The sequence below is a fragment of the Bos indicus genome, chromosome 26 (genome assembly GCF_029378745.1).
Source record: "Bos indicus isolate NIAB-ARS_2022 breed Sahiwal x Tharparkar chromosome 26, NIAB-ARS_B.indTharparkar_mat_pri_1.0, whole genome shotgun sequence".
Lineage (NCBI taxonomy): Eukaryota > Metazoa > Chordata > Mammalia > Artiodactyla > Bovidae > Bos > Bos indicus.
Genome location: NC_091785.1, coordinates 11,486,576 through 11,511,423, shown reverse-complemented (window position 1 = coordinate 11,511,423; position 24,848 = coordinate 11,486,576). Strand labels below are relative to the sequence as shown.

The 24,848-nt window shown below is 35.7% G+C and overlaps 1 protein-coding gene across 5 annotated transcripts in view; it reads right to left on the bottom strand.

Annotated features, from left to right (window-relative positions):
* Positions 1–624: 624 nt before the first annotated feature.
* KIF20B (kinesin family member 20B) overlaps positions 625–24,848 on the bottom strand; it is an 84,644-nt gene continuing 60,420 nt past the window's right edge. For 4 of the 5 annotated variants that reach the window (XM_019953157.2, XM_070780461.1, XM_070780460.1 and 1 more), the window contains 10 exons: positions 21,477–21,602; positions 20,490–20,617; positions 17,062–17,217; positions 13,024–13,200; positions 11,196–11,306; positions 9,424–9,621; positions 7,072–7,170; positions 6,515–6,665; positions 2,028–2,170; positions 625–876 (listed from right to left, as the gene is read on the bottom strand). In XM_019953157.2, the coding sequence (XP_019808716.2) occupies positions 799–876; positions 2,028–2,170; positions 6,515–6,665; positions 7,072–7,170; positions 9,424–9,621; positions 11,196–11,306; positions 13,024–13,200; positions 17,062–17,217; positions 20,490–20,617; positions 21,477–21,602 (1,367 nt within the window). In that variant the 3' untranslated portion in view covers positions 625–798. The remainder of the gene's footprint in view (positions 877–2,027; positions 2,171–6,514; positions 6,666–7,071; positions 7,171–9,423; positions 9,622–11,195; positions 11,307–13,023; positions 13,201–17,061; positions 17,218–20,489; positions 20,618–21,476; positions 21,603–24,848) is intronic. The other variant, XM_070780459.1, reaches the window with a different exon arrangement.

The window sequence follows — 24,848 nt, the reverse complement described above, 5'->3', positions numbered from 1 at the left end:
TGTCCTCAGATTCCATCTCCTGACCATGGCTTCAAGGCAATCACTGATCTTCCTTCCCTCACTGCAGTTTTCTCTCTACATATGGCTTTAATTTATTATTTTTATTTATTTATTTTTTGGTTGCACTGGGTCTTTTTTGCTGCATGTGGGTTTTCTCTAGTTGCAGGGCGTGTGCCAACTAAAATTCTGTATTTCTTAGATAACAGTGTTATTTTTGGCCTCTAGATGTTATCTCCTCTTCCCTTCTAACTTTCTGCTTCTAATCATCTGTGTCCTAAAAAATTCAGAAAGCCAACTCTATTCTATTATTTAAAAATAAAAGATATTCTAATTAAAAACCTGACATCTTTTCTAAAATATGTGCACATTTTAGCAACCAGATGACCTATACACACTTACTTCCTGCATAGATATGTAAAATCACCTGTATTTCCTAACAGATGCAGTAAAAGCAAGTCCTACAACAGTTAAATATAAGTAAACCAAAGATCTAATTTATAACATCTATGTATATAAACACAAACAAAAACCATAGCATCCTTCTGGGCCCACGCCTAGGATAAAAGAAGCTATTATTAAAAAGAAGCTATTATTTAAAAGCCTTAGAAAAGTAGACAAGTAAACTTATTGTTGACATGTTTTCTTTATTGAATTAAAATTATACCAGTATAAAATAACAATGTATATACAAAGGGATTTGATGCAACACAGTATATACAATTATCTTTAAAAAGTTATGATACAAGTTACAATGATTATGAATACAAAATTTATATTAAAATATTCTCCATAAGTGATTTATTTGACTGTTCTGGTTCGAAGTCGTCGTTTGAGAATCTGATGATCGCTTTCTTTCACTCTACGGTCCATCAAAATCTGAAATTAACAATTTCACAAATTTTATAAGTGAAAATAAAAGTAAAAATGAAACCTTACTTACAATTAATAAGATATGTTCATATTTCAGTGTTTAATAACTGAAATAAGTACATGACAGTAATTTTTGTCCTCCTGGACTGCAATTACACTATCTTCTATAAAAAAAGCATGCCTGAGGCAGTATAAAAGATTCTTACAATACCACCTCATTCTAAAATTAAAGAAATCCACACTTTTACTGAATTCAGGACATACATAGTTTGAAATAATAACTAAAATATTTCGAAACAAGTATCTCGAGTAATTTTTAAGAAATTATTTTTTGCAATAACAAGTAGAGCATTATTTTGCAACTAAGAAAAGAAACAATTTCAGCCAAGGGAGAAAATCATGTACTTTATCAGACAGATGGAAAAAAGTTACCAAGAGAACAGCACCTTGAAAAGCATGTCCTAATGACCCTAATTCTTTACTACTTGCTTCAAGTGTCTATCTTTTATCTGACAGCTACTGTTACAAAAAGGTCTCTCCTGATTTTTCTTGGCCACTTCCTGTTGAAGGCTTTTCCTTTAATTATTTTCCTATCTTCACTTTTATCCACTAGGCAAATGCAAGCATGATAGAAAATTAGAACTTTCCCTGTAATAGAACAGCGTGTTCTGAGTCAGGAGAATGAGTCACAGAGTCGGGGTGACGAACTACAGTCTTTTCTGAAGAGAACATGGAAGGCTTAGAGGCAAAGTGGGAGGAAATGACTGAATGTCAAGTCTATATTTTTACCAGGCAGACTTAGGCCCAGATTTGTACAACTCTTATGATAAAGATAACATGAAAAAACAGATGTTAGAAGCCAAGAAATTATTAAACAGTGATAATTCTATTGATGGAATTAAAAGTTCTAGAATTCTAATGAGTTTACCAATGCAGATGCACGTGACACTTGTATACATCAATGTAGCATTTACATTCAATTACTACAAACTTAACACATCCAGTACCAATAGTATAACTTTTAAAGCAAGTTTTATGAGACTTGGTGTACAGAATAAAAGATTCAAACCACTATGTAATTCAAATTGTAAGAGTATTTCAGAATTAAAAAGAACATAAAGAGTTTTACTTTTAAGAGAACTGAAATAGTAGCTTACCACTTGGCCAGATATATCAATAGGAGATGAAATTTCATTTGTGTATAATTTTCGTTTGGCCCGTTTTGGTCGAGACACATTTTCTTTACTTACTTCTACATTTGAGAACTTTGAAGAGCTCATTGTTTCAATTATCTTCTTTGCTATGAAAAAAAATTTATCAGTTAAATCCTGAAATAATTTCCTAATTGCAAATATTATAAACCCTTCATAAAGAGCCATATTAAAAAGCACTGCAATTTATAAATGGTGAAAGGACACAAATAGAAAACAAAGAAATGCCCAATAAATACATGACCTAATGATCAACAGCAAAAATAGGCAAATAAATAAAATATCACTTCACTAATATTCAACATATTGTAAAGGTTGAAATTTTGTAAATCTGGTAAATTTACTATTGGTAAATTTACATACTGGTAAATTATACTACCACCAGTAAAACTCAGGCATCCTTAACGACTCGGAAGAGGTCAGTACTACATTTATGGAAAAGATCAGTACACATACACAGTGGACCATGCAGCACTAAGAATAATAAGGTTGGCAGAGCTAGTTCAGTATTCACATGTAAAGATGTCCACATGAATATTAAGTAAAAGTAACTTGTAATTGTGAGCCATTTACTTCCAGTTAACAAACACATGCACACAGATACATAGATTAAAAGACAGAAACCAAATTTTTAACAGTTGATGGTTTCTAGGGAGTTGAAAAGGAATTTTTCAATTTCTTACTTTGTACATCTGCTTTATTTATTTATTTATTTATTTTAACAGACAAATACTGATTTCAGCACAAAACATTTCCATTTAGGAAAACTTCTGGATTTAAAATATATAAATATATATATATATTATATCAAATATATATTTTTTAAAAAAAGAACACATTTAAGGGAATAAGCAGAATTAAGTGTCTACCTGTCAGTGGCTAAGCTGAGCCTAAGAGCGGAGCTGCCAGATGTCAGAGTAGCTAATTAAGATAAGTCAACATGGAAGTTAAAGCCTTTAACCATCTACTGCAATTAAATAAGCAAGAGGCTAAGCTGAGTGAGTGAAGTCACTCAGTCGTGTCCAACTCTTTGCGACCCCATGGACTCTAGCCTATCAGGCTCCTCTGTCCATGGAATTTTCCAGGCAAGACTACTGGAGTGGGTTGCCATTTCCTTCTCCAGGCAATCTTCCCAATCCAGGGATGGAACCTGGGTCTCCTGCATTGTAGGCAGACGCTTTACCATCGGAGCCACCAGGGAAGTCTAAACTGAGAACATACCAAACCCCGCCCTGCTCCACACTCCCCCATGGGATAATGCATGTCTGGGTCAGGTGCATCAGCACAGAAGTGGTGGTTCTATCACTGTCAGAAGGCTTCCGCACTTGCAGTTTTATGGACCTTGGTGCTGGAGACTAGAGGGGAGGAGTGGAAAAGTACAGTCAGTGGAAAAAAGTGTCTCCAAGGTTCCTTCTCCTTCCCCATCATAAAGTCTTCAGCAGAGATGCCTGAGGACATTCTCTACTGAAGGCACTCACAATTAGGAGCATCCAAATGAAGGCCCCTAGGCTAGCAATTCCGTGGTGGCTCAGTGGTAAAAGAATCTGCCTGCAATGCAAGAGACCCAGGTTGAATACCTGGGTCGGGAAGATCCCCTGGAGAAGGAAATGGCAACCCACTCACTATTCTTGCCTGGACAATTCCATGGACGAGGAGCCTAGCAGACTACAGTCCATGGAGTCACAAAGAATTGGACACCACTGAGTGGCTAACACACACACACAGGCTAGGAATGCAGATATGTGTAAGAGTATGGCCAGCAGGAGATCTGAGTCCTTGACTGACTAACTCCCTTCAAAGACTGGAATGCACTGGCTGTGTATCATGTTTGATGTGGGAAGGGCAGCTTTTCCTTATGAGGCCTAACAGGTAAAACCTTTGTAGTCGCCCATGGTCAGCCTGAAACAAATCACACATAGGATTTGGGTTGGAGCCTCAAAATCCCACACTACTATGTGCAAACCACTGTACTAAGAGCCGAAGATGTAAACAAGACAGACATGTCGCACTTGCAGAGCTTATATCCTACTGGAATAGATAATAAGAAAACAAAAAATTAAATGGCTTAAATAATTTGTACTTTGAAAAGATCACTCTGGCTGCTATGTACTGAATGGATAGGAGATAGGCATAAGGGATAAATGGGGAGAACAGTGATACTGAGTACTGGATTAAGAGTAGTTATCAGAGCAACAGAATTTTAAGAACTAGCCTCTATTTTCTTCTTTTTTCCCTTTATTTCCAAGTGATCAACAAGAGACATGTACTGCAGTTACAATCCAAAACAGGCAATCTATATATTCCTAGAAAGGAGTTTTAAAAAAAGAAACCCACACCAGGTATATAGTAGGGAAGCTGTTAAGCTAAATCAACCAAGTCAGGAAGTCATTACTATCTGGGTACTTCCCTTTACTTGAAAACATGTTTCCTGTTAATATATAAACCATATATGCATTGCTTTTTATGGCAATATATTGTTTATATATCAAAAGGAAATATGTTTTCAAGGAGAAGGGCTTCCCTTGTAGCTCAGTCAGTAAAGAATCTACCTGCAATGCAGGTTCGATTCCTGGGTTGGGAAGAATCAACCCGAATCCCAGGTTTGATTCCTGGGTCGGGAAGACCCCTGGAGAAGGAAATGGCAACCCACTCCAGTATTCTTGCCTGAGAAATCCCATGGACAGAGGAGCCTGGTGGGCTATAGTCCATGGGGTCACAAAGGGTCGGACACAATTTAGCAACTAAATAAATATAAACAATGGTCAATATAATTAAGTAGAATACCTAAAAATCTAAAATAACAAGTCCCACCTCTCCAAATTTAGACATTTAACAATTTGCTGTTTACCTCTCCAGATATTTTCTATGCTTATACAAATGATACCTTTCCAACAATGTATACTTTTAATATATATATATATATATACACACACACACACATACATACACACAATATATATATACACACACATACATACACACAAATGGATCTAAGTCTGAAGTTCCCAAACTGTGTGCCAAGACATGTTGCAGCAAATTCACAAGAGCAACTTGGAATATTTTAAATTTCTAAGGAAAACAGTGACACTCAACTCAAGGTAGTACACAGTTTCAAAAAGGTATCAAATATCCTTCCTTTGGATGGTGACATATTTTAGCAACCTGGATTTTCAGAAGCTAAATTTTCAGGGATTGTTTGGCCTTAAGTATTAATGAATGGGACTATTTAGGTGTTTCTTTGGGTGCATGGACGCACTGAAAAAAATTACTGACACATTAAAGGCATTGTGAACCAAGAAAGTTTGGGAAGCTCTGTGGTAAGTTTTTACACAAAGTATTTTTACACAACCAATGTGACTCAATTCAAGTGTCCCCCTGCTTTTAGTCATTTCCCTCCTCATTCTCCCCACCTCTAGTCTCCAATTTATCCCACCACCACCACTCAGGTAATTTCATGAAAACTCACTCCTTCCTGCTTGCTTCCTCCTAATAACCTCTCCACATTCTAGATGCCAGATGCATATTGCTACCTAGAACTGCCTACACAAGTGCTCCACTTCCCTGGTACTCTACTTATATTAAAACTGTTCTTTCTGGTAGATGTGTATGTAAGTATGTATTTATGTATAAGTGTATAGAGAGAATATATATCTTATCACATTATTAATACCAGAGTATTAATATGTCTACATTATAAAGAAAAAAGCATTAAGCAACTAAATTTTATAGATATTTAAAGAAATATGTTTTTGATATAGTACATAAGATTAGGTAATATTTATCCATGCAGAGGAAAAAAGCACTAGAATATATACCATAATACTAATAGTGGTTACTTCTAGGAGGTATAATCTTCCAGCATTTCAATACCCAAGTTAAATCCCATCTCTTCTATTAATACCAAATCTTCCCATAGCCCCAACAGTTCTTTTCCTCCAATACTACCATAGTTCTTTCCTTGTATCTCTACAACGCATTAAGCAGTCTGCATGCACGCATGCTAAGTCGCTTCAGTTGTGTCCAACTCTGTGCGACCCTATGGACTGTAGCCCTCCAAGCTCCTCTGTCCATTGGTGTCTCCAGGCAAGAATAGTGGAGTGGGTTGCCATTCCCTTCTCCACAGAATCTTTCCATCCCAGGGATCAAACCCATGTCTCTTACATCTCTTGCACTGGCAAGCAGGCTCTTTACCACTAGCGCCACCTGGGAAGCTACTCTGGATCAATTATTTAAATACAGACTGTTCTCTCCCACCACACAGTGAACGCCAAGGCACATCATAGGTTCATGCTTCCTCCCTCAATACCTAACATTAACACAGAACAGTTTCTACTGGAGATGTAAGAGTCACTGTGGTTGAGTTTATACAAATCAGATATTAGAAAACACCATACATCTAACATAAAGGGTCATTTAATTAATAGTCTGCAAACCTTTTGACTGAAGAATAGTTGGAGAATGTTGTAAGAAGTCTCCAAATTTCTGTAGCGTTCCTTCTTTTTTCTTAGCAGACCCGTTTACACCAACTGTGGATGCATGACTCCGTAAAGAATAAGTTTTCTTAGATGATGGGCGTATGGAAACCTAATAAACAAACATTTTTTTGTTGTTATTGGTAATGAGGCATGTTAGAACAAACAGTTATAGCCATAGTTGAATTAAAGAAGCCAGACACAAGTTATAAATTCTCAGGCAGGGAACTTGGGGTTAATAATATACGGAGAGGGATGAAAGGGCCAGAGAATGAGTGTGATAAGAGTGCTAAGTCAGAGATGAACACATCAAGAAGTACCTGCTACCTGTCAAATGTTAAAGGTTATATATCTAAGTTGAATTAGATAAATAGAAAACAGAATATAAGTGAGTTATAACTGGACAAGACTCAACTTCTGAATAATTACTAATCAAATTTGACATTTTTACTTTCATCATCTACTTCACAAATGTAACTTATGAAAATGGTCAATTCTGGACAAATTAAAAGACAAACCTTTTGTTCCTTTTTGAAAGAATTTCTATGCTCAGAAACAGGGGACTTCAAATTAATTCTTGGTGTAGCATTCTTCTTATTTTCAAATTTCACAAAGTCCTAAAAATAATGAAGTTCAGCACTGATTAAACAACATATTCTTTCTCTCTCTAGACTCCAGAGGAAGAAAAAAAAGAAAACAAACAAACAAAAAAACAAGCAAATAGTTCTTAACCAGGAGCAATTCTGACTGGGGACACTGGCAATGTCTGAAGATATTTATGATTGTCATTGCTGGGTATAAGAGGCAGGTTTAATGGCAACTAGTGGGTAGAGGCCAGGAATACTGCTAAAAAACCCTACAATGTACAGGACATTGAACTCTTCAAAACAAAGAAATATCTGGCCAAAAATGTCAATCATGCTGAAGCTGAGAAACCCTGACTGAAGGTACAACTTTCTTCTCACAATTTTTTCACCTTCAGTGAAATATTACTGATATATAACATATGTAGGTTTAAGTGCACAGCCTGACGATATAATACATGTTTTTATTACAAAATGATTGAAGGTATGAATTTTTCACATGCATCATAATGAAATTACACTACTTAAATGAAGGGATAACATCTTTTGAGTCCCATCTTTAAAATACAACATAGTAATATATCTACCCTTTTCCCAACTCCCAAATCATGCTGAGTATGACCTCTAATTGGTACTTGGTGACACTGAAAACAAAAATCTTCAGTATAAGCACAGGTAAAAAATGATAGTGAAGAAATAAAATCTGCCTTCAGTACTAAATAGGCATGACATCTTACTCTTTTTCCCCACATAACCTTACTTAAGACAAAATCTTTTGTAGTTATTAACTGAATTGAACTTGTGCAAATCCTAACTGTGCTAAAGATGATAAGCATAAAGGGGGCGGGGGAAGGCAAGAACAGAAAGAGAGAGAAGATCACGACTGAGCCTCAGAATTCAAGTTACAAAGTAAAGTCATAAGGATGACAAAAAGCAGATTTTCTAAAGAGAGGAAAGACAGATAGATGGTAATCAGGGAAAGCAAAGGAAGAAAGATTGTAACTCCATCACACTTGCTGTTTTCAATAGAGCACTTCAAATTTGGAGTAGAATTTAGAGTAGAATATAGCATTGTATAAATTATTTTCCTGAAGACTTCACAACACTGTTTACTACAGCAGGAAAGAGCCTAGCAAAATCACTTAAAACTTTTAAGTTTCTACATGGTTTACTTTGAACAATCTGTTGTTGTAAGTAATTCTGAAATGGGGAGTATATACCAGCAGTAAAATGAATAAAATAACTGTCTCTTAATTCTGCACAATGACTGGCACTGAGCCCTCATGTTGTCCAAGGGTCATCTGTATCTTAATGGTATCTAAGTGTATTAAATATAGAATAAAAGTTAACTAAGGCTCTCCAAAACAATCTTTTAAGGTGCTCTACGTGTAGCAAGAAATATGCTAAATAATATTCATTCATCAAATGTATTATCTGACAGAGAGCCTCAGGAGTATGTTTAATATTATTTCTGTTCTTCCACCAGCTTGAAAATACACTACTCTTTAAAGAAGTGAAAAAGACAAGTTGGAGAAAAAGTTATTGTGCTAAAGAGTTTTAAACATAAATACTGCTTTTAGCATAAACATTGTCATTTATTATGTACCTATTACAGGTACATAATGTTACAGCAAAACATTTTAAACACAGTATATCTAATTCTTTATTTCAAAAGGAGGAAAGTGAGAATCAGAAAATTTATGTGACTTGCTGAACCGACATGGCTAGAATATGATAGAAGGTTGGTAACCCCACAATCAGAAAGCTGCAGAAGCAAAAGTAAATCATTTTTGGCCTACCACTAAATAGGATCCAAATTTTCATACTGGCTCACAGAAAAAGAATTTCTCTTCTGAAACCTACTATGATCATAGAGACCTAAGATTTTAACTAAATCACAATGATTCTATTCAAGCAAGTTAGTCATTTCAGTTTCTCTAATTCCTTTATCCTTAATCCCTTTCCTACTCCACAGGAAGGAAAGTGACTAAGTATGAACAGAACTGGAATACTGAAATAGCTTTCTACTAAAATTCACCACCATTTGACCTATCACAGCTTCACTGAAACAAGGAAACGTCTACACATTTTAAAATCCTCAAGCTTTTTGTTTAAGGACTGTTTAGCACAGCGACATTCTTAAGAGTATTAAATACACTGTAAACTATGACTCTGGGTTCTAATACTAGTGCTTATGCACAGGAGGGCAACGTAGCAGAGTTTAACTATATAGCTGAACAATAATAAAACTTACTTGTTTAGTTCACTTAATAGTTAAGTATTTACCTCTTCCATTTCATGACTTTTCCTCTTTCGGGCCTTGGGAATCTTAACCGTCACTGGTGAGGTACAACCTGGGTGTTTCACTGCCATTCTGTTTGGCTGTAAAGGTGTAAATTGAATCTCTAACTCAGGTTTTGGAAATCGAGTGCTCTGATTATTTTCTGTTGACACTTCACAAGAGTCAAGGACTACAGATCCATCCTACAACAGAATTTAAAAGGAAAACAAACCGTATTTGCAGAACATGAATTTCTAAATTGCCAAAAATTACCTCTGTCAAATACCTATTAAAAAGAATGAATTGGGAAAGATAAAACGTTTGGGTCAAACTCACCACAACAGGGATATAAAGAGTGAGTTGTCATCTACTTTCTCCAGGTTTACACATGGTACTCAGTATTTCCCAAACCTGTATCATCATAAGAATACTCTGGAGAAAGAGTTTTAAAAATTCTTGAACTCTACCACGAATTTACTAAACCAGGAATCTCGAAGAAAAGAGTCTAGGATTTTTAATAAGCACCCTATCTATTCCAATATCTATTGTTTATTTAAAGTTGCTCAGTCGTGTCCAACTCTTTAGAACCCCATGGACTATAGTTTGCCAGGCTCCTCTGTCCATGGGGTTTTCCAGGCAAGAATACTGGAGTGGATAGCCATTCCCTTCTCCAGGGGATCTTCCCAACCAAGGGATTGAACCCAGGTCTCGCACAATGCAGGCAGATTTTTTATTGTCTGAGCTACCAGGTAATAAGCACCCTCACTGTGGTAAACTACAGTTTGCTGTGAATACTATTCTTCCTCAAGAGTCTCATCCCCCCGCCCCTGAATAGAGGCTGGCTTTAATGGCTTCTATGACTAACAGCATGTGGTGGAAGTAACATGGTTCTTCTGAAGCCTTGTAAGGAATGCCTTATGCTATTTTCCTGAATTAAAATGCCTTTCTCTTCCCATTCTCTGCTTGGTAAACTTCCATTAGCCTTCAAGACCCAGTATAATGTTACTTTTTCTACACAGCCACTCAAGCAAAATTCATCCTATCTTCCTCAGTGTGCCTTCTCAGCACTCTCTTCATAACACTCAGTCCTAATGGTCAAACAAGACAGTCATTAAATACCTGTCTTATTAGAATTCTTACTCCTCGAGGATGGCGATCTTATGTCTTTACCCTCAGGGCTTAGCAAAGTTCCTAACAATGAATGCTCCCATTAAATGTTTTTGAAATAAATATTTTAAAAAGTAATTTTATTTTCAAAAAGTGACACATGATTTTTACCTATTTCATAGGCACTCTGATAAACTCTGTGCTATACAACATGAGTCACAGAACCCCAAGCCCACTTCAAACCAAAGAAACTTCACTGTGAGGTTACTGGGATTTTGTGATAAAGTTGTAAAGTGGGTAAAATTTCCAAAAAATACTATTTACTAGAATGCTTTTTAAATGGACTACTTATGAGAGAAAACAGTCATCCAAATTTTATCTTTGGTGGGATTTCCTATTTCTGACCATCAAATTTATTTATATTAAAAGATCTGTTGTTTGAGATCAGTATCATTTTGAGGAGATCAGTATCATTTGGGGATCAAATTTCCTCAGGAGAACTGCATCTCCCCTCAAAAGCCTTTAGTTCTCCTTCCCAAGAGCACTCATAGCTAACTGTACAGCAAGATACCTTCAACAGCTAATTAAATTATACTTTCAAGTGTTATTTAGTAATTAATGGTCATTGGCAAAGAGGGTTAAAGAACAGACTGTGTTATCAAATACCCACCTCTACTTCACCTCTGGAAATTTCAAAACTTGTTGACTGAGGTTCAATTTCAACCCTGCCAGGATCTGTTGAACTCATTTGTGTGAGGTGGATATCCACGGTCTGTTTTTCCTAAAATAAGGAAATATTAAAGCAACAAGCCGCTGTAACTGAATATACATTAAAATAATTCACCTAAAGAATATAAAATCAAGATTTAGATGAATTAAATACTGGAAGTAACTAAAGACTTCAATGACCAACTAACTCTCCTTCTTCCTCTTTTGCATGCTCATAGACTCGGCAACTTTCCAGCCTCTTCTGAGTCTGACCTAAACAGAAATTTGAAAGATTACTTTCAAGTTCCAAGGTGTTTTACATATATTCTCTCATTTTACTTTCATTGCAACTCGGAGTTAGATTTGGCAAGAATCATTATTTCTACTTTCCGTATAGGAAACAGAGACCTAGAGACATTAAATAACAAAACCAGACTCTGTACTGAGTTGGAGCTTAAACCTCCCAAATCACTTTGATAATGTAATTCTAAAAAACTGGAGGTGTCTTAGGAATGCAACTACAGAATCAGAGTAGAAAAGACTATACTGATAACTAAACTTTTCCTTGCTGCACGCTCTTCATCCCACTTAGTCACAGGATATTCTCTATTCCTAAACCCTATCTATAAAAAAAAATCATATTTACATTGCTAAACTTGATAAATTCCAACATGGACCCTCTAATCACTACCACCAAAATCAAAAGTCAAATACATCTCTTATGTCACCTACCCAAAATTGTAAGTAAAAAAGATCCTATTTGCACTCATAATGCAGAAAGCAACTAGCATGTACTGACTTCCACTGTTGTAATAACTGTGCTAACTGTTTTATAAACACTCTCAATAAATTTTCACAATTCCATTAGGAAGACATTATCACCTCTGATTTAAAGTTCAGAAATGTTGAGTAATTTTCCCAAAGGTCCCAAACCACAATGACAGTAGTTGATACCTCATTTTTCTAACTGTCTATTCTGTACAATTTATACAACATGCTAATACCTGTTTTGAGCAGTCTTTCTCTGAGAATCACAAGGTCTTTTGATGTAAGAGACAGATACACACATACACATTTATTTTATTATTTATCTAAAGGCTTTAGAATGGCATATTTTCAAATGCCAATCATTTACTCTGAAAAGACTAGCTTTAGATGCACCCTGATTCAATTTTCCTGGGAAACAGCTATCTGAGAAATGCAATACTTTCTTCATCTAGGGTTCCTAACTCCAATGCATATTACAAAAGTAGTTCCTGGGAATTCCCTGGTAGTTCAGTGGTTAGAACTCAGAGCTCTCACTGCTGGGGCCCGGATTCATTCCCTGATCGGGGAACTAAGATGTTGCAAGCTGAGTGGTGTGGCCAATGAATGACTCACATCTCCTCACCATTGTGCTTATTTTCAAAAACAGTGTGTATCTTTATCATAAATTTAGGATGGGCTCAAATATTTAAATATCAGCAAGAGTTCAGGCTGAGTCACACTGCCATATTTTAAAGACAGATGAGGGACTAAATCACCAGTTGTTTATTTTCTAAATACTCTACCTGAAGATATGGCCAAAATATTAGAGAAAGTACTATTCCTCAACCAGTCACTGATGGGTCAACTCAGAGTAAACTCTGAAAACTCAAAATTCATGGCAAACATGCAAATAATTTTTTCAATCTATGATTCCTAACTGATCTACTAACATTTTTATTCTTTAAAAGTTAATCAATTAAATAATTTTGGAAAACTCCTATGTTTAATCAAAAAAGGCATAGAAAGAAAAAGATTCTACTGACTGTCTTAGAAGCCTCTGATGTGATCTTTTTTAATTGTTCGATTTCATTATCTTTTTGTACATTACTGGAGATCAGTGCTTTCAGCTGTATTTCTAAAGCTGCAACAAGTTGATCGCGTTCTTCCCGCCACTGCTGGAGGTTACCATCTTTCTCAGCCAACTGTCCTTTAAGTATTTCCTAAACAGAATAAACACAAAATGCTAAAGTAAATGTTGTAACATTATGAATCTAAGAATTTTTGAAGTTATTATGGATAACACAATAAATACAACTGTGAACAGGATACACAACAAACTACATAGACAAGTCTAGATAAAATATTTACTTAAAAAACCAAATACATAATGCCTTTATATACCTTAACTATCCACATATTATATCCTATTCCACCTCATTCAAAACAAAAAAAGCTTACTGGGCACTTCCTTCAATAAACAATTAGAGCTTTTAAACTAATTCTAGCATTTCCCTCAATATTTGCAAAATGAGATGGTAAAATTACAAAAAAATAAATGACAAAACCAATAGCAACAAACAACAGAAAAATGAAAATTAAAAATACTTTTTCACTGGGTTGAAAAACTGGCAAATTAGAGAAAATATGTGCAAGATCTAAACATAACTACAATACACTGCTGAAAGAAATAAAGGAACATGTAAATAAACAAGGGGCTTCCCTGGTAGCTCAGACAGTAAAGAATCTGCCTGCAATGCAGGAGACACAGGTTCGATAAGAGACTGGCAACCCACTCCAGTATTCCTGCCTGGAGAATTCCAAGGAAAAAGGAGCCTGGCCAGCTACAGTCCATGGGGTTGCAAAGAGTAGAACAAGACTGAGCAACTAACACTTTCACTTTCTTTTTTAAATAAAGAGAACCTGTGTTCAAAGATTAAAAGATTCATTGTTTTTAAAATGTCAGTTCTCCCTTAGAAGATCTAGAGTTAAAGCAACTTCAATAAAAATCCAAGCAAGTGTGTGTGTGTATCTGTGTGTCTGTGAGTGAGTAGAAGTGGAAAAGCTGACTCTAAAAATAACATGAAAATGCAAATGACATAGTCAAATTTACTTTGAAAATGAAGTACAAAGTAGAAGCAATCATACCATGTCATTTTAAGCCTACTATATATAATAATAAAGACAGTGTGATATTGTCTTAAGGATATACAGACATCAGAGAACAGAGGATACAGTCCAAAAATATCATGGTCAATTGATATTCCATAAAAATGTCAAAGAAACTCAATGGAGAAAACAACAGTCTTTTCTACAAAGGGTGATGGAACAACTGAACAGCCAAATGGAAAAAAAGACTTATAATCTCACACCATATACAAAAGTTAACCACTGGACAACTGACCTACAACAAAAGTTGCAGAGCAGTAGAAAAGTAACAGCTTTTTCAAAAAGTACTACCAGGTCGATTGGTAATTCAAATTTATAAGAACGATGACAGCCTTTACCCCTATCTCACCCCAACACAAAAATTAATACTGGAATCAAAATAGGAAAGGTAAAACCCCAAACCTTTCTGGAAATAATGTAAGAGAACAGCTTCATGTCCTTGAAGTTAATAAAGGAAAAGACTGAGAAAATGAATTAGAATAATTCTTCATTTCTGTTCTAAAAAGGCAATGAGAGTAAAAAGGTAAACCAGAGTTTGAAAGAAAGTAATTGCAACACACTCCTATCCAGAAAGTATAAGGAACTCCTGTATAAAAAAGTCAAACAGAAAATAAACAAGGGGACTTGGGTAGGCAGAGCCAATAAACAAAACATCCAACAATACAAATTGCAGTATAAATGGGTAAAACTACTTTGAAAATTAGTCTGGCATTCTACTAGAGTTCCACATATGTTTACCGTGCCTGCCTGCCTGCTAACTGCTTCATTCATGTCAGACTCTGTGTGACCCTATGGACTGCAGTCCGCCAGGCTCCTCTGTCCATGGGATTTTCCAGGTAAAAATACTGGAGTGGATTGCCATCCCTTCCTCCAGGGATGTTTACCCTATCCACTAGCGATTCTATTCTTGGCTATATATGCAATAGAAATGAATGCACATGTGCACTAAGAGAAATATATAAAAATGTTTACAGGATATCTTACTCATAACAGCCCCAAACAGTAACAACCCCTGTATCTTCAACTTTAAATTGAATAGACTGTGGTATACTTATACACTGAAATACTCAGCAATGAAAGGAGACTAACTCCAGCTACTTGGAACAAATATAGATGATCCTCACAAACATAATACTGAGTGAAAGAAGCCAGGCACAAGAAAATGCATTCTACGTATTTTTATTTATATAAAGTTTTAAAAAATGAACAAAACTGAAGTTTAACATTAAAAGATAGAATAGTTATTATCATTGAGAAGATGGGGTCTCTTGGATGCTAATATTGTTTTATTTCTTAAACTCAATGGTAGTTAACTGGGGACTGGCTTTATAATAATTCATTGAACACGGTTTATTTTACTTACTGTGTTCTGTGTATTCCAGCTTAAAAGGCTTCTAAAAAATCAACAATTTATTTCTTAAATATTGCAGACACACGTCCTAGGTACAAGTGCAAAGAAATATATAGGAGAAAGGAGAAAGCTAGTTTGCTCTAGGACTAAAAATTCAAAGGAGGTTTACTTGCTGGCATTGCTGCCAGAGGGACCACTGATTAGGAAAAGAAGTAGGCCCATTCCTGGTCTGGGGCTGGAGTGACTGACTATGAAAGTCAACAGCTCTGATTTCACTTCTTGCCTCTTGTTACCGTCTGGAAGGTTAAATGGGTTATGGACAGAAACAGAACCAGCAGCAGCATTTCCTGTTAAGACAGATGTAGCATTTCAATCTTGCTCAGCACAACACTTCCTGAAGGTAACTCCAGTCATGTGGCATTGGTACATGAAGTGAAATATATTGCTACCTGGGTGCTGTAGTAATAACAAGTATTAGTCTCACGTACTTTGTCATGTGACAAAGAAAACAGGGTCAGGACTCTAAGGAAACCTGACAACTAAAATGGAACACAGTATCCTAGATATGATCCTATATCCAGGAAAAAAAAAAATTATTGGGAAAGTTGGTAAAATTCTAGTAAGATCCATAATTTAGCAATCAGTATTATAATAATATTAATTTGTTGGTTTTGATCAATGTACTGTTGTTATGTAAGCTCTAACATCAGAAGTTGGGTAATAGATATAGAGAAATTCTCTGTACTAGCTTTGCAATGTTTCTGGAAATAAAGTGATTTCAAAATAAAAAATATTTCTTAAAATCTGTGGGAAAATCTTCTTTAACTTAGTGAAAATTAATGTTTTTGTTCAGAAAAATTGAGCTGATATAAGTAAAATTCTGTCATAAACAAAGGAAATGCCAACAGATGGCAATGTGATACTGCCATGTTAGTATTACTGTAAACAGGGAACTAGGTTAGGGTTAGGTTATCTTTTCATTTAAAGATAACATATTACTCAATAGTTTTCCCAGGATCAACGATGACTTTGAACTTTTTTCTGATTGAGTATCAAAGAGACTAAGTTGTAGATTAAAATAGGAGGAAAAAACACAAACTATTAATAAGACAGAATTACTTGAGAACTATAGCTAGTAAAACAAAGTTATTTCTACCTACAGTCTTCTAGAAACTATATAGTTGATGTTTTTTTTTTTTAAAAAAAGATCTGACAAAAGCAGCTTATGAGGTAAAATGCATACACCATGTTAGAATCTACAGTTCAAAATGCAAATATTTTACATTCTAGTAGGGATAACCCTGTGGCAGTCAAAAGGAAAATATTTTTAAGTTCTGAATCTAGATATTGAGAAATAATTATTTTCCCAAGAATAAGAACTTCAAGATAAACTGGGATAGAAAACTCATCTTACAAATAGACAAACTGCCTTAAAAATAAACAACCAACCAAACCCACACAACCATGTAGACACTGATAAGAATCTAAGAATCCCAGGCAACAATTTAAGAAGCCAAAGAAAGCAGGCAAAATACACAGCAGATAAAGTACAACTATTACCAACCATTTCATTTTGTTGCTTCAAACAATGCTCTCTGTCTTCGGCATATTTTTTCATCTCTTTGTTTCGTAGATTCTCAGCTTCTTTTGCTTGAGTGATAAGCATCATTTTTTCTTCTAACCATTTTTTTCTTTCAGCTTCATGTTTCTGTTCCGATTCCTACATGTAGAAATAGCATAAGTAACTATCACATATTTTGAAAGCAGTTAATAAATCTGCATTTATAAACATTTCCATATAATCCATGGCTCTTCATTTCACCTTTTCAAAAACTTAAAACAAGCATTTTTCTTTAAATAATGACAAAGTTTGAGTATATTTCAGACTATAAAATGAACACTGTTGGTTGCTTTCCTAAATAGTTATTTCATTCATAAACTTAATTTTGCTATAAAATCCATTTAAGAACTTTCCTTCATCAGTGAGCTTAAGAAGAAATAACTGAAATTTCTGAATTACAGAGAACCAAGTCTTTTTAAATGCTAGATTAAAAAAAATTTTTTTGATTTGTAGTGGTCATTTCCAGCTGAGATTCCAAAATAAAATTTTCCCAGGTATACAGAATGTCAAATAAAGAGTAACTTGTGTAACAGGACAAATATTTATTAAAGAATACAGGGAATAGCTGGATAGAAAATACAGTTGATCAGTAAATTTTAAAGAGGCTTCCATAGATCCTTCAAGTTCAAAAACATCTCATTTATACATTCAAAACTGACGTAAAACTTCTTTTGAAGCAAAAATAATACTACTACACTAAAAGCTATGTATTTAAGATCTGTTTTTAAAACTTGCAAAACCACTGTGCCAGATAAATTATCACTAGTCCATTACAGAATTACAAAGCTTATTATCTAAGATACATGATCTTATTATTTTAGAATGCAAAACACACCAGTATTCCTTAATATGAATATTCACAAAGTAATTAGTGTATTTTTTCATAACTAATGGATTATCCACTCTGTTCCAGCTGCTTTCAGTTCTGACAATGGAAAGGATAAATTCTATAGTATGTAATTAATAGTTACAAAAAAGAAAGGAACGGATTTATTTGTTTAACATCTGATTCTCTACAGCCTGAATTTAAGAAAATAATTTAGATGCAATCTTTTCAAAACCCATTACTATGCTTTCTTCAATGCCAAAACTACAGTTGGATTGTAACTTCTAATAAATAAAATGTATAAAGTTTTACATATTTGTTAAGTCCCATTAAAAAATCTTTGCCCTGTACGTCCTATTCATGGTATGTGAAAGCTAAATACAGAAAAATATATAAACAGAAAACAGATTATCTTCTATGTAGTAATATATTTTCAAATGTAGTAATATAGTTTCAAATCTATTCCAATGTTCAGACATACAATTCTATTCTTTTTCAGCGTAATAATTACATTTACAATGAGATCAGATCAGTCGCTCAGTCGTGTCCGACTCTTTGCGACCCCATGAATCACAGCACACCAGGCCTCCCTGTCCATCACCAACACCCGGAGTTCACTGAGACTCACGTCCATCGAGTCAGTGATACCATCCAGCCATCTCATCTTCTGTCGTCCCCTTCTCCTCTTGCCCTCAATCCCTCCCAGCATCAGAGTCTTTTCCAATGAGTCAACTCTTCACATGAGGTGGCCAAAGGACTGGAGTTTCAGCTTTAGCATCATTCCTTCCAAAGAACACCCAGGGCTGATCTCCTTCAGAATGGACTGGTTGGATCTCCTTGCAGTCCAAGGGACTCTCAAGAGTCTTCTCCAACACCACAGTTCAAAAGCATCAATTCTTTGGCGCTCAGCCTTCTTCACAGTCCAACTCTCACATCCATACATGACCACAGGAAAAACCATAGCCTTGACTAGATGAACCTCTGTTGGCAAAGTAATATCTCTGCTTTTGAATATGCTATCTAGGTTGGTCATAACTTTCCTTTCAAGGAGTAAACGCCTTTTAATTTCATGGCTGCAGTCACCATCTGCAGTGATTTTGGAGCCCCAAAAAATAAAGTCTGACACTGTTTCCACTGTTTCCCCATCTATTTCCCATGAAGTGATGGGACCGGATGCCATCATCTTCATTTTCTGAATGTTGAGCTTTAAGTCAACTTTTTCACTCTCCACTTTCACTTTCATCAAGAGGCTTTTGAGTTCCTCTTCACTTTCTGCCATAAGGGTGCTGTCATCTGCATATCTGAGGTTATTAATATTTCTCCCGGCAATCTTGATTCCAGCTTGTGTTTCTTCCAGTCCAGCGTTTCTCATGATGTACTCTGCATATAAGTTAAATAAACAGGGTGACAATATACAGTCTTAAGGAACTCCTTTTCCTATTTGGAACCAGTCTGTTGTTCCATGTCCAGTTCTAACTGTTGCTTCCTGACCTGCATACAAATTTCTCAAGAGGCAGGTCAGGTGGTCTGGTATTCCCATATCTTAAAGAATTTTCCACAGTTTATTGTGATCCACACAGTCAAAGGCTTTGGCATAGTCAACAAAGCAGAAATAGATGTTTTTCTGGAACTCTCTTGCTTTTTCCATGATCCAGTGGATGTTGGCAATTTGATCTCTGGTTCCTCTGCCTTTTCTAAAACCAGCTTGAACATCAGGAAGTTCACGGTTCACATATTGCTGAAGCCTAGCTTGGAGAATTTGGGGCATTACTTTACTAGTGTGTGAGATGAGTGCAATTGTGTGGTAGTTTGAGCATTCTTTGGCATTGCCTTTCTTTGAAATTGGAAAGAAAACTGACCTTTTCCAGTCCTGTGGCCACTGCTGAGTTTTCCAAATTTGCTGGCATATTGAGTGCAGCACTTTCACAGCATCATCTTTCAGGATTTGGAATAGCTCAACTGGAATTCCATCACCTCCACTAGCTTTGTTCGTAGTGATGCTTTCTAAGGCCCACTTGACTTCACATTCCAGGATGTCTGGCTCTAGGTCAGTGATCACACCATCGTGATTATCTGGGTCGTGAAGATCTTTTTTGTACAATTCTTCTGTGTATTCTTGCCATCTCTTCTTAATATCTTCTGCTTCTGTTAGGTCCATACCATTTCTGTCCTTTATCGAGCCCATCTTTACATTTACAATAATCAAAATAATTTTCCTAATAGTTTCATCTCTACAGAAGTATTTGAAGAGTTAAAAGTTTAAACAGTACAAAAATAGGTACAAAGACGTAAGACATGATGATACAAGAATTAAATATGTAAAACTGAAGACCCAACCACTGCATTTTCATTGGCACTTAGTAGCTTGTATTCTAGGGAATCTCTTCCCCATGTCATTTCAATGTGTACTGAGAAATTATTTTCTAACATTTCCCAGCTATGAGTACCTCCATATCTAAATTAATTATAAAATATTTACTAAATAATCTTAAGAGAAATATAATAAATATATAGATAAAATTACACATGTAGATAAAAATCATACCTGTAACTCATCTTGAAGCTTACTGAGTTTTGTATTAAGTACATCTGTGTTATCCTCAAATTCTTTATTTGAACTTTGATTGTGTTTGGCTTCCAAATCTTTGTATTTTTCCTTCCATTCTTCCAATTCTGATATGGAAATATAAATTTTTTTTAAACTACATGCAAAAGTTATACTGCACAGAGATGTGTGTGGCATGGGATACAGACAGGAATACAGACAGCAGAGCCCAGAAGCAGAAGATCATAGGCCAGGATATTAAATAGAACTGAGACCATTCTGGGCTTCCCTTGTAGCTCAGCTGGTAAAGAATCCACCTGTAGTGCAGGAGACCTGGGTTCGATCCCTAAGCTGGGAAGATCCCCTGGAGAAGGGAAAGGCTACCCACTCCAGTATTCTGGTCTGGAGAATTCCATGGACTGTATAGTTCATGAGGTCACAAAGAGTCGGACATGACTGAGAGACTTTCGTACACACATACACACAGACCATTCTACAAGTTTACCAAATTCTAAGACAAGAACTACGAAAACCTCTCAATAACTCATTGAATAGTGTTCTGAGTATACAGTTTAAATGCATGCCAATATATAGGAAACCTCATGCTCTCAAAAATTAAAAAAAAAAAAACAAAACCCACTGATGGTATTCTGAAGGACAGAATCAGAGTATTTATTGAGTTAAACATACAAGATGATACCAATTGCTGTAGAGAGGTGAAAAAAGTTGAAAGTTTATTCTTAACATCTGGGGAACACTGCAAGCTATCATCCAGTTATTATGAAAGTATACTGATTCCTCTTTTCAATGAGATACAACGATTTTCATCACAGTAAAACATAACAAGTGACAGGATATTCCAAAAAGACAATAAATACTTTCTTATTATAAATTATTATAAATATTAAACCACATTAAAAAGGAAAGCAAACTAGTAAAAGAAAATGAAAAAGTATGCTTTGAAATATGTAAGCAATCTTGTTTTACCTGTGGCCAGTCTTTCGGTTTCCTCTAATTTAGCCTCAAGCACTTGATCTTGTTCTACCTGAGTCTGCTCTTGTTCTTCCAGGGTCATTTGCATGTCTTTGATTATTTTTTCTTTAACACTCAGATCTAAAAATTTATAAAGAACATTTTAGAAATTATTAACATCTACATCTAGATATCCATATTGAAAATTAAGTTAACTTAAATAGAATATGAGTTCCACCAAGACAAAACTTTGTCTCGTTCACTGCTATATTTTCAATGCCTAGACCAGTACTGGCATCAATGAAGGATCAAACAAATAATTGATGTACAGATGAATGCAAGAATAAACAGACAGAAAAGCTTTTCAAATAAAATTAATCATTTTCAATTAAGCTATTAATGAAAATTATAAAACTATTATTTTACTGTTCTTCACTTAATTGTGCTTCAGATACACTGTGTTTTTTTATAAATTCAAAGTCTGTGGCAATCCTGCATCAAGCAAGTCTATAAGCACCATTTTTCTAACAGTATTTGTTCACTTCCTGCCTCTGAATCACATTTTAATAATTCTATCATTACTGTTGTATTTGTTATGATGACCTATGACCACTGATCTCTGACGTTACTATTGTATTTCTAGGGGGGATGCTATGAACTGCAACAATGCAAGATAGTAAGATTAACCCATAAAGACTGTGCGTGCTCTGATTGCTCCCATGACCAGCTATTTCCCTGTTTCTCCCTCTCCATGGACCTCCCGATTCCCTAGGACGCAACAATATTGAAATTAATCCAATTAATAACACTACAGAGGCCTTTAAGTGCTCAAGTGAAAGGAAGTGCTCAAGGAGAGGCACACAACTCTCACTTTAAATCAAAAGCTAGACATGAAATGATTATGTAAGGAAGACATATCAAAAGCTGAGACTAGCCAAAAGCTAGGCCTCTTGTTCCAAATACTCAAGTTGTGACTGCAAATTAAAGTTCTTCAAGAGACTTTAAAGTCCTACCCCAGTGAATATTCAAATGATAACAAAGCCAAAGAGACTTACTGCTGATATAGAGAAACTTTCAGTGGCCTGGACAGAGAAATCAAAAATAACCACAAAATTCACTTAAGCCACAGCTTAATTTAGAGCAAGGCCCTAATTCTTTCCATCTGATGAATGCTGAGGGGTAAGGAAGTTACAGAAGGAAAGTTTCAAGGTAGCAGAGGTTAGTTCTTGAGGTTCAAGGAAAGAAGCTGTCTCCAAAACATAAAAGTGCAAGGTGAAGAAGCCAAGTGCTGACGTAGGTGCTGCCAGTTATCCAGAATATACGACTTAACTGCTGCCATCTCATGATAAAACTTGAACAGACGACGAGTTGCTTCTTATGGATGAGCAAAGTGGTTTCTTGAGATGGAATCTATTCTGAGTGAAAAATGTTGAAATGACAACAAAGGATTCAGAATATTATATAAACTGATAAAGCAGTGGCAGAGTCTAAGAGGCTTGACTCTAATTCTGAAAAAATTCTACTGTGGGTAAAAAGGCATCAAACAGCAGAGCATGCTACAGAGAAATTGTTTATGAAAGGAAGAGTCAATTGATGCGGCAAATTTCCTCACTGTCTTACTTTAAGAAATTGCCACAGCCACCCCAATCTTCAGCAACCACTACTTTGTTCAGTCAGCAGTCTTCAGCATCAACGTAAGGCTCTACTCTATCAGCAAAAAGATTACAGTTCCCTGAAAGCTCAGATGATGGTTAGCATTTTTTAGCAATGAAGTATTTTTTAATTAGGTGTGAGCACTGTTTTTTTAAACATAATACTATTATGTCTTAATCTGGAAAAGGTAAAGAAGCAGATTCTCCCCTAAAGCAACCAGAAGGAACACAGTTTTGCAGATATCTTGATTTTAGCCTTAATAGACCTTTTTTCAGAGTTCTGACCTCCAGAGTTGTAAGGTAATGTATTTGCATTGTTTTAAGCCATTTAACTATGTGCATGGGTGTGCTAAGGGATTCCCTGGTGGCTCAGACTGCAAAAAGTCTGCCTGCAATGTGGCAGACCTGGGTTCGATCCTTGGGTTGGGAAGATCCCCTGGAGGAGGACATGGCAACCCAACTCCAGTATTCTTGCCTGCAGAATCTCATGGAGAGAGGAGCCTGGTAGGCTCTACAGTCCACAACGTCACAAAGAGTTAGACATGACTGAAGTGATTTAGCATCTGAACATCTCTGAGGTACACCTGTACTAATAAACACATATACTGGGATTTAGAAAAAAAACCTATTTGACAAAATTTAAATTAAAAGACACTTACTCCTTGGAAGGAAAGTTATGACCAACCTAGATAGCATATTGAAAAGCACAGACATTACTTTGTCAACAAAGGTCCGTCTAGTCCGGGCTATGGTTTTTCCAGTGGTCATGTCTGGATGTGAGAGTTGGACTGTGAAGAAAGCTGAGCGCCGAAGAATTGATGCTTTTGAACTGTGGTGTTGGAGAAGACTCTTGAGAGTCCCTTGGACTGCAAGAAGATCCAACCAGTCCATTCTAAAGGAGATCAGTCCTGGGTGTTCTTTGGAAGGAATGATGCTAAAGCTGAAACTCCAGTCCTTTGGCCACCTCATGTGAAGAGTTGACTCATTGGAAAAGACTCTGATGCTGGGAGGGATTGGGGGCAGGAGGAGAAGGGGATGACAGAGGATGAGATGGCTGGGTGGCATCACCGACTCGATGGACGTGAGTCTGAGTGAATTTCGGGAGATGGTGATGGACAGGGAGGCCTGGCGTGCTACAATTCATGGGGTCGCAAAAAGTCGGACACAACTGAGCGACTGAACTGAACTGAACTATTAATATTCTTAAACCAAAACTAAAACTATAATTTTTACCTCCTTAAAACAATAAGTACTCAATCCCAAATTTACTTTTTCAAAAGTCTCAAGTAATTATTTTTTCTAGAAAAATTTTCAAAGCAAAATATTTACTTCTAGTGCTTTTTAAACCAGCTCCTCAGGAACAACTGTGCTATTATAACCTTACTAAAACTGTTTCTGGCCCTTGAAAAAATAACTATAATAATGGATTATAAATAATTCTAATCCTACCTGAAAGAGATAAGGAGGAAAGACTGGCTTATTGTCTTTGGTGACACAGTACCAGGGCTCACTTCCCACACCTCTTACCAAGACTACTATTCATGTCAGAGGTGATGAATTTATAAATGCATAGCTCAAACTCAGAGCACTAAAAGAAACACTAAAAATGACACAAATATCTAAAGATGGCTTCCTTAAAATACTTACTATAAAGTAAGCTTAAAACAAAACAATGAGAAAATATTTTGAGTAATTTTCAGTATTTCTGTTCATTGATATAAGCCACCAGGAGAAT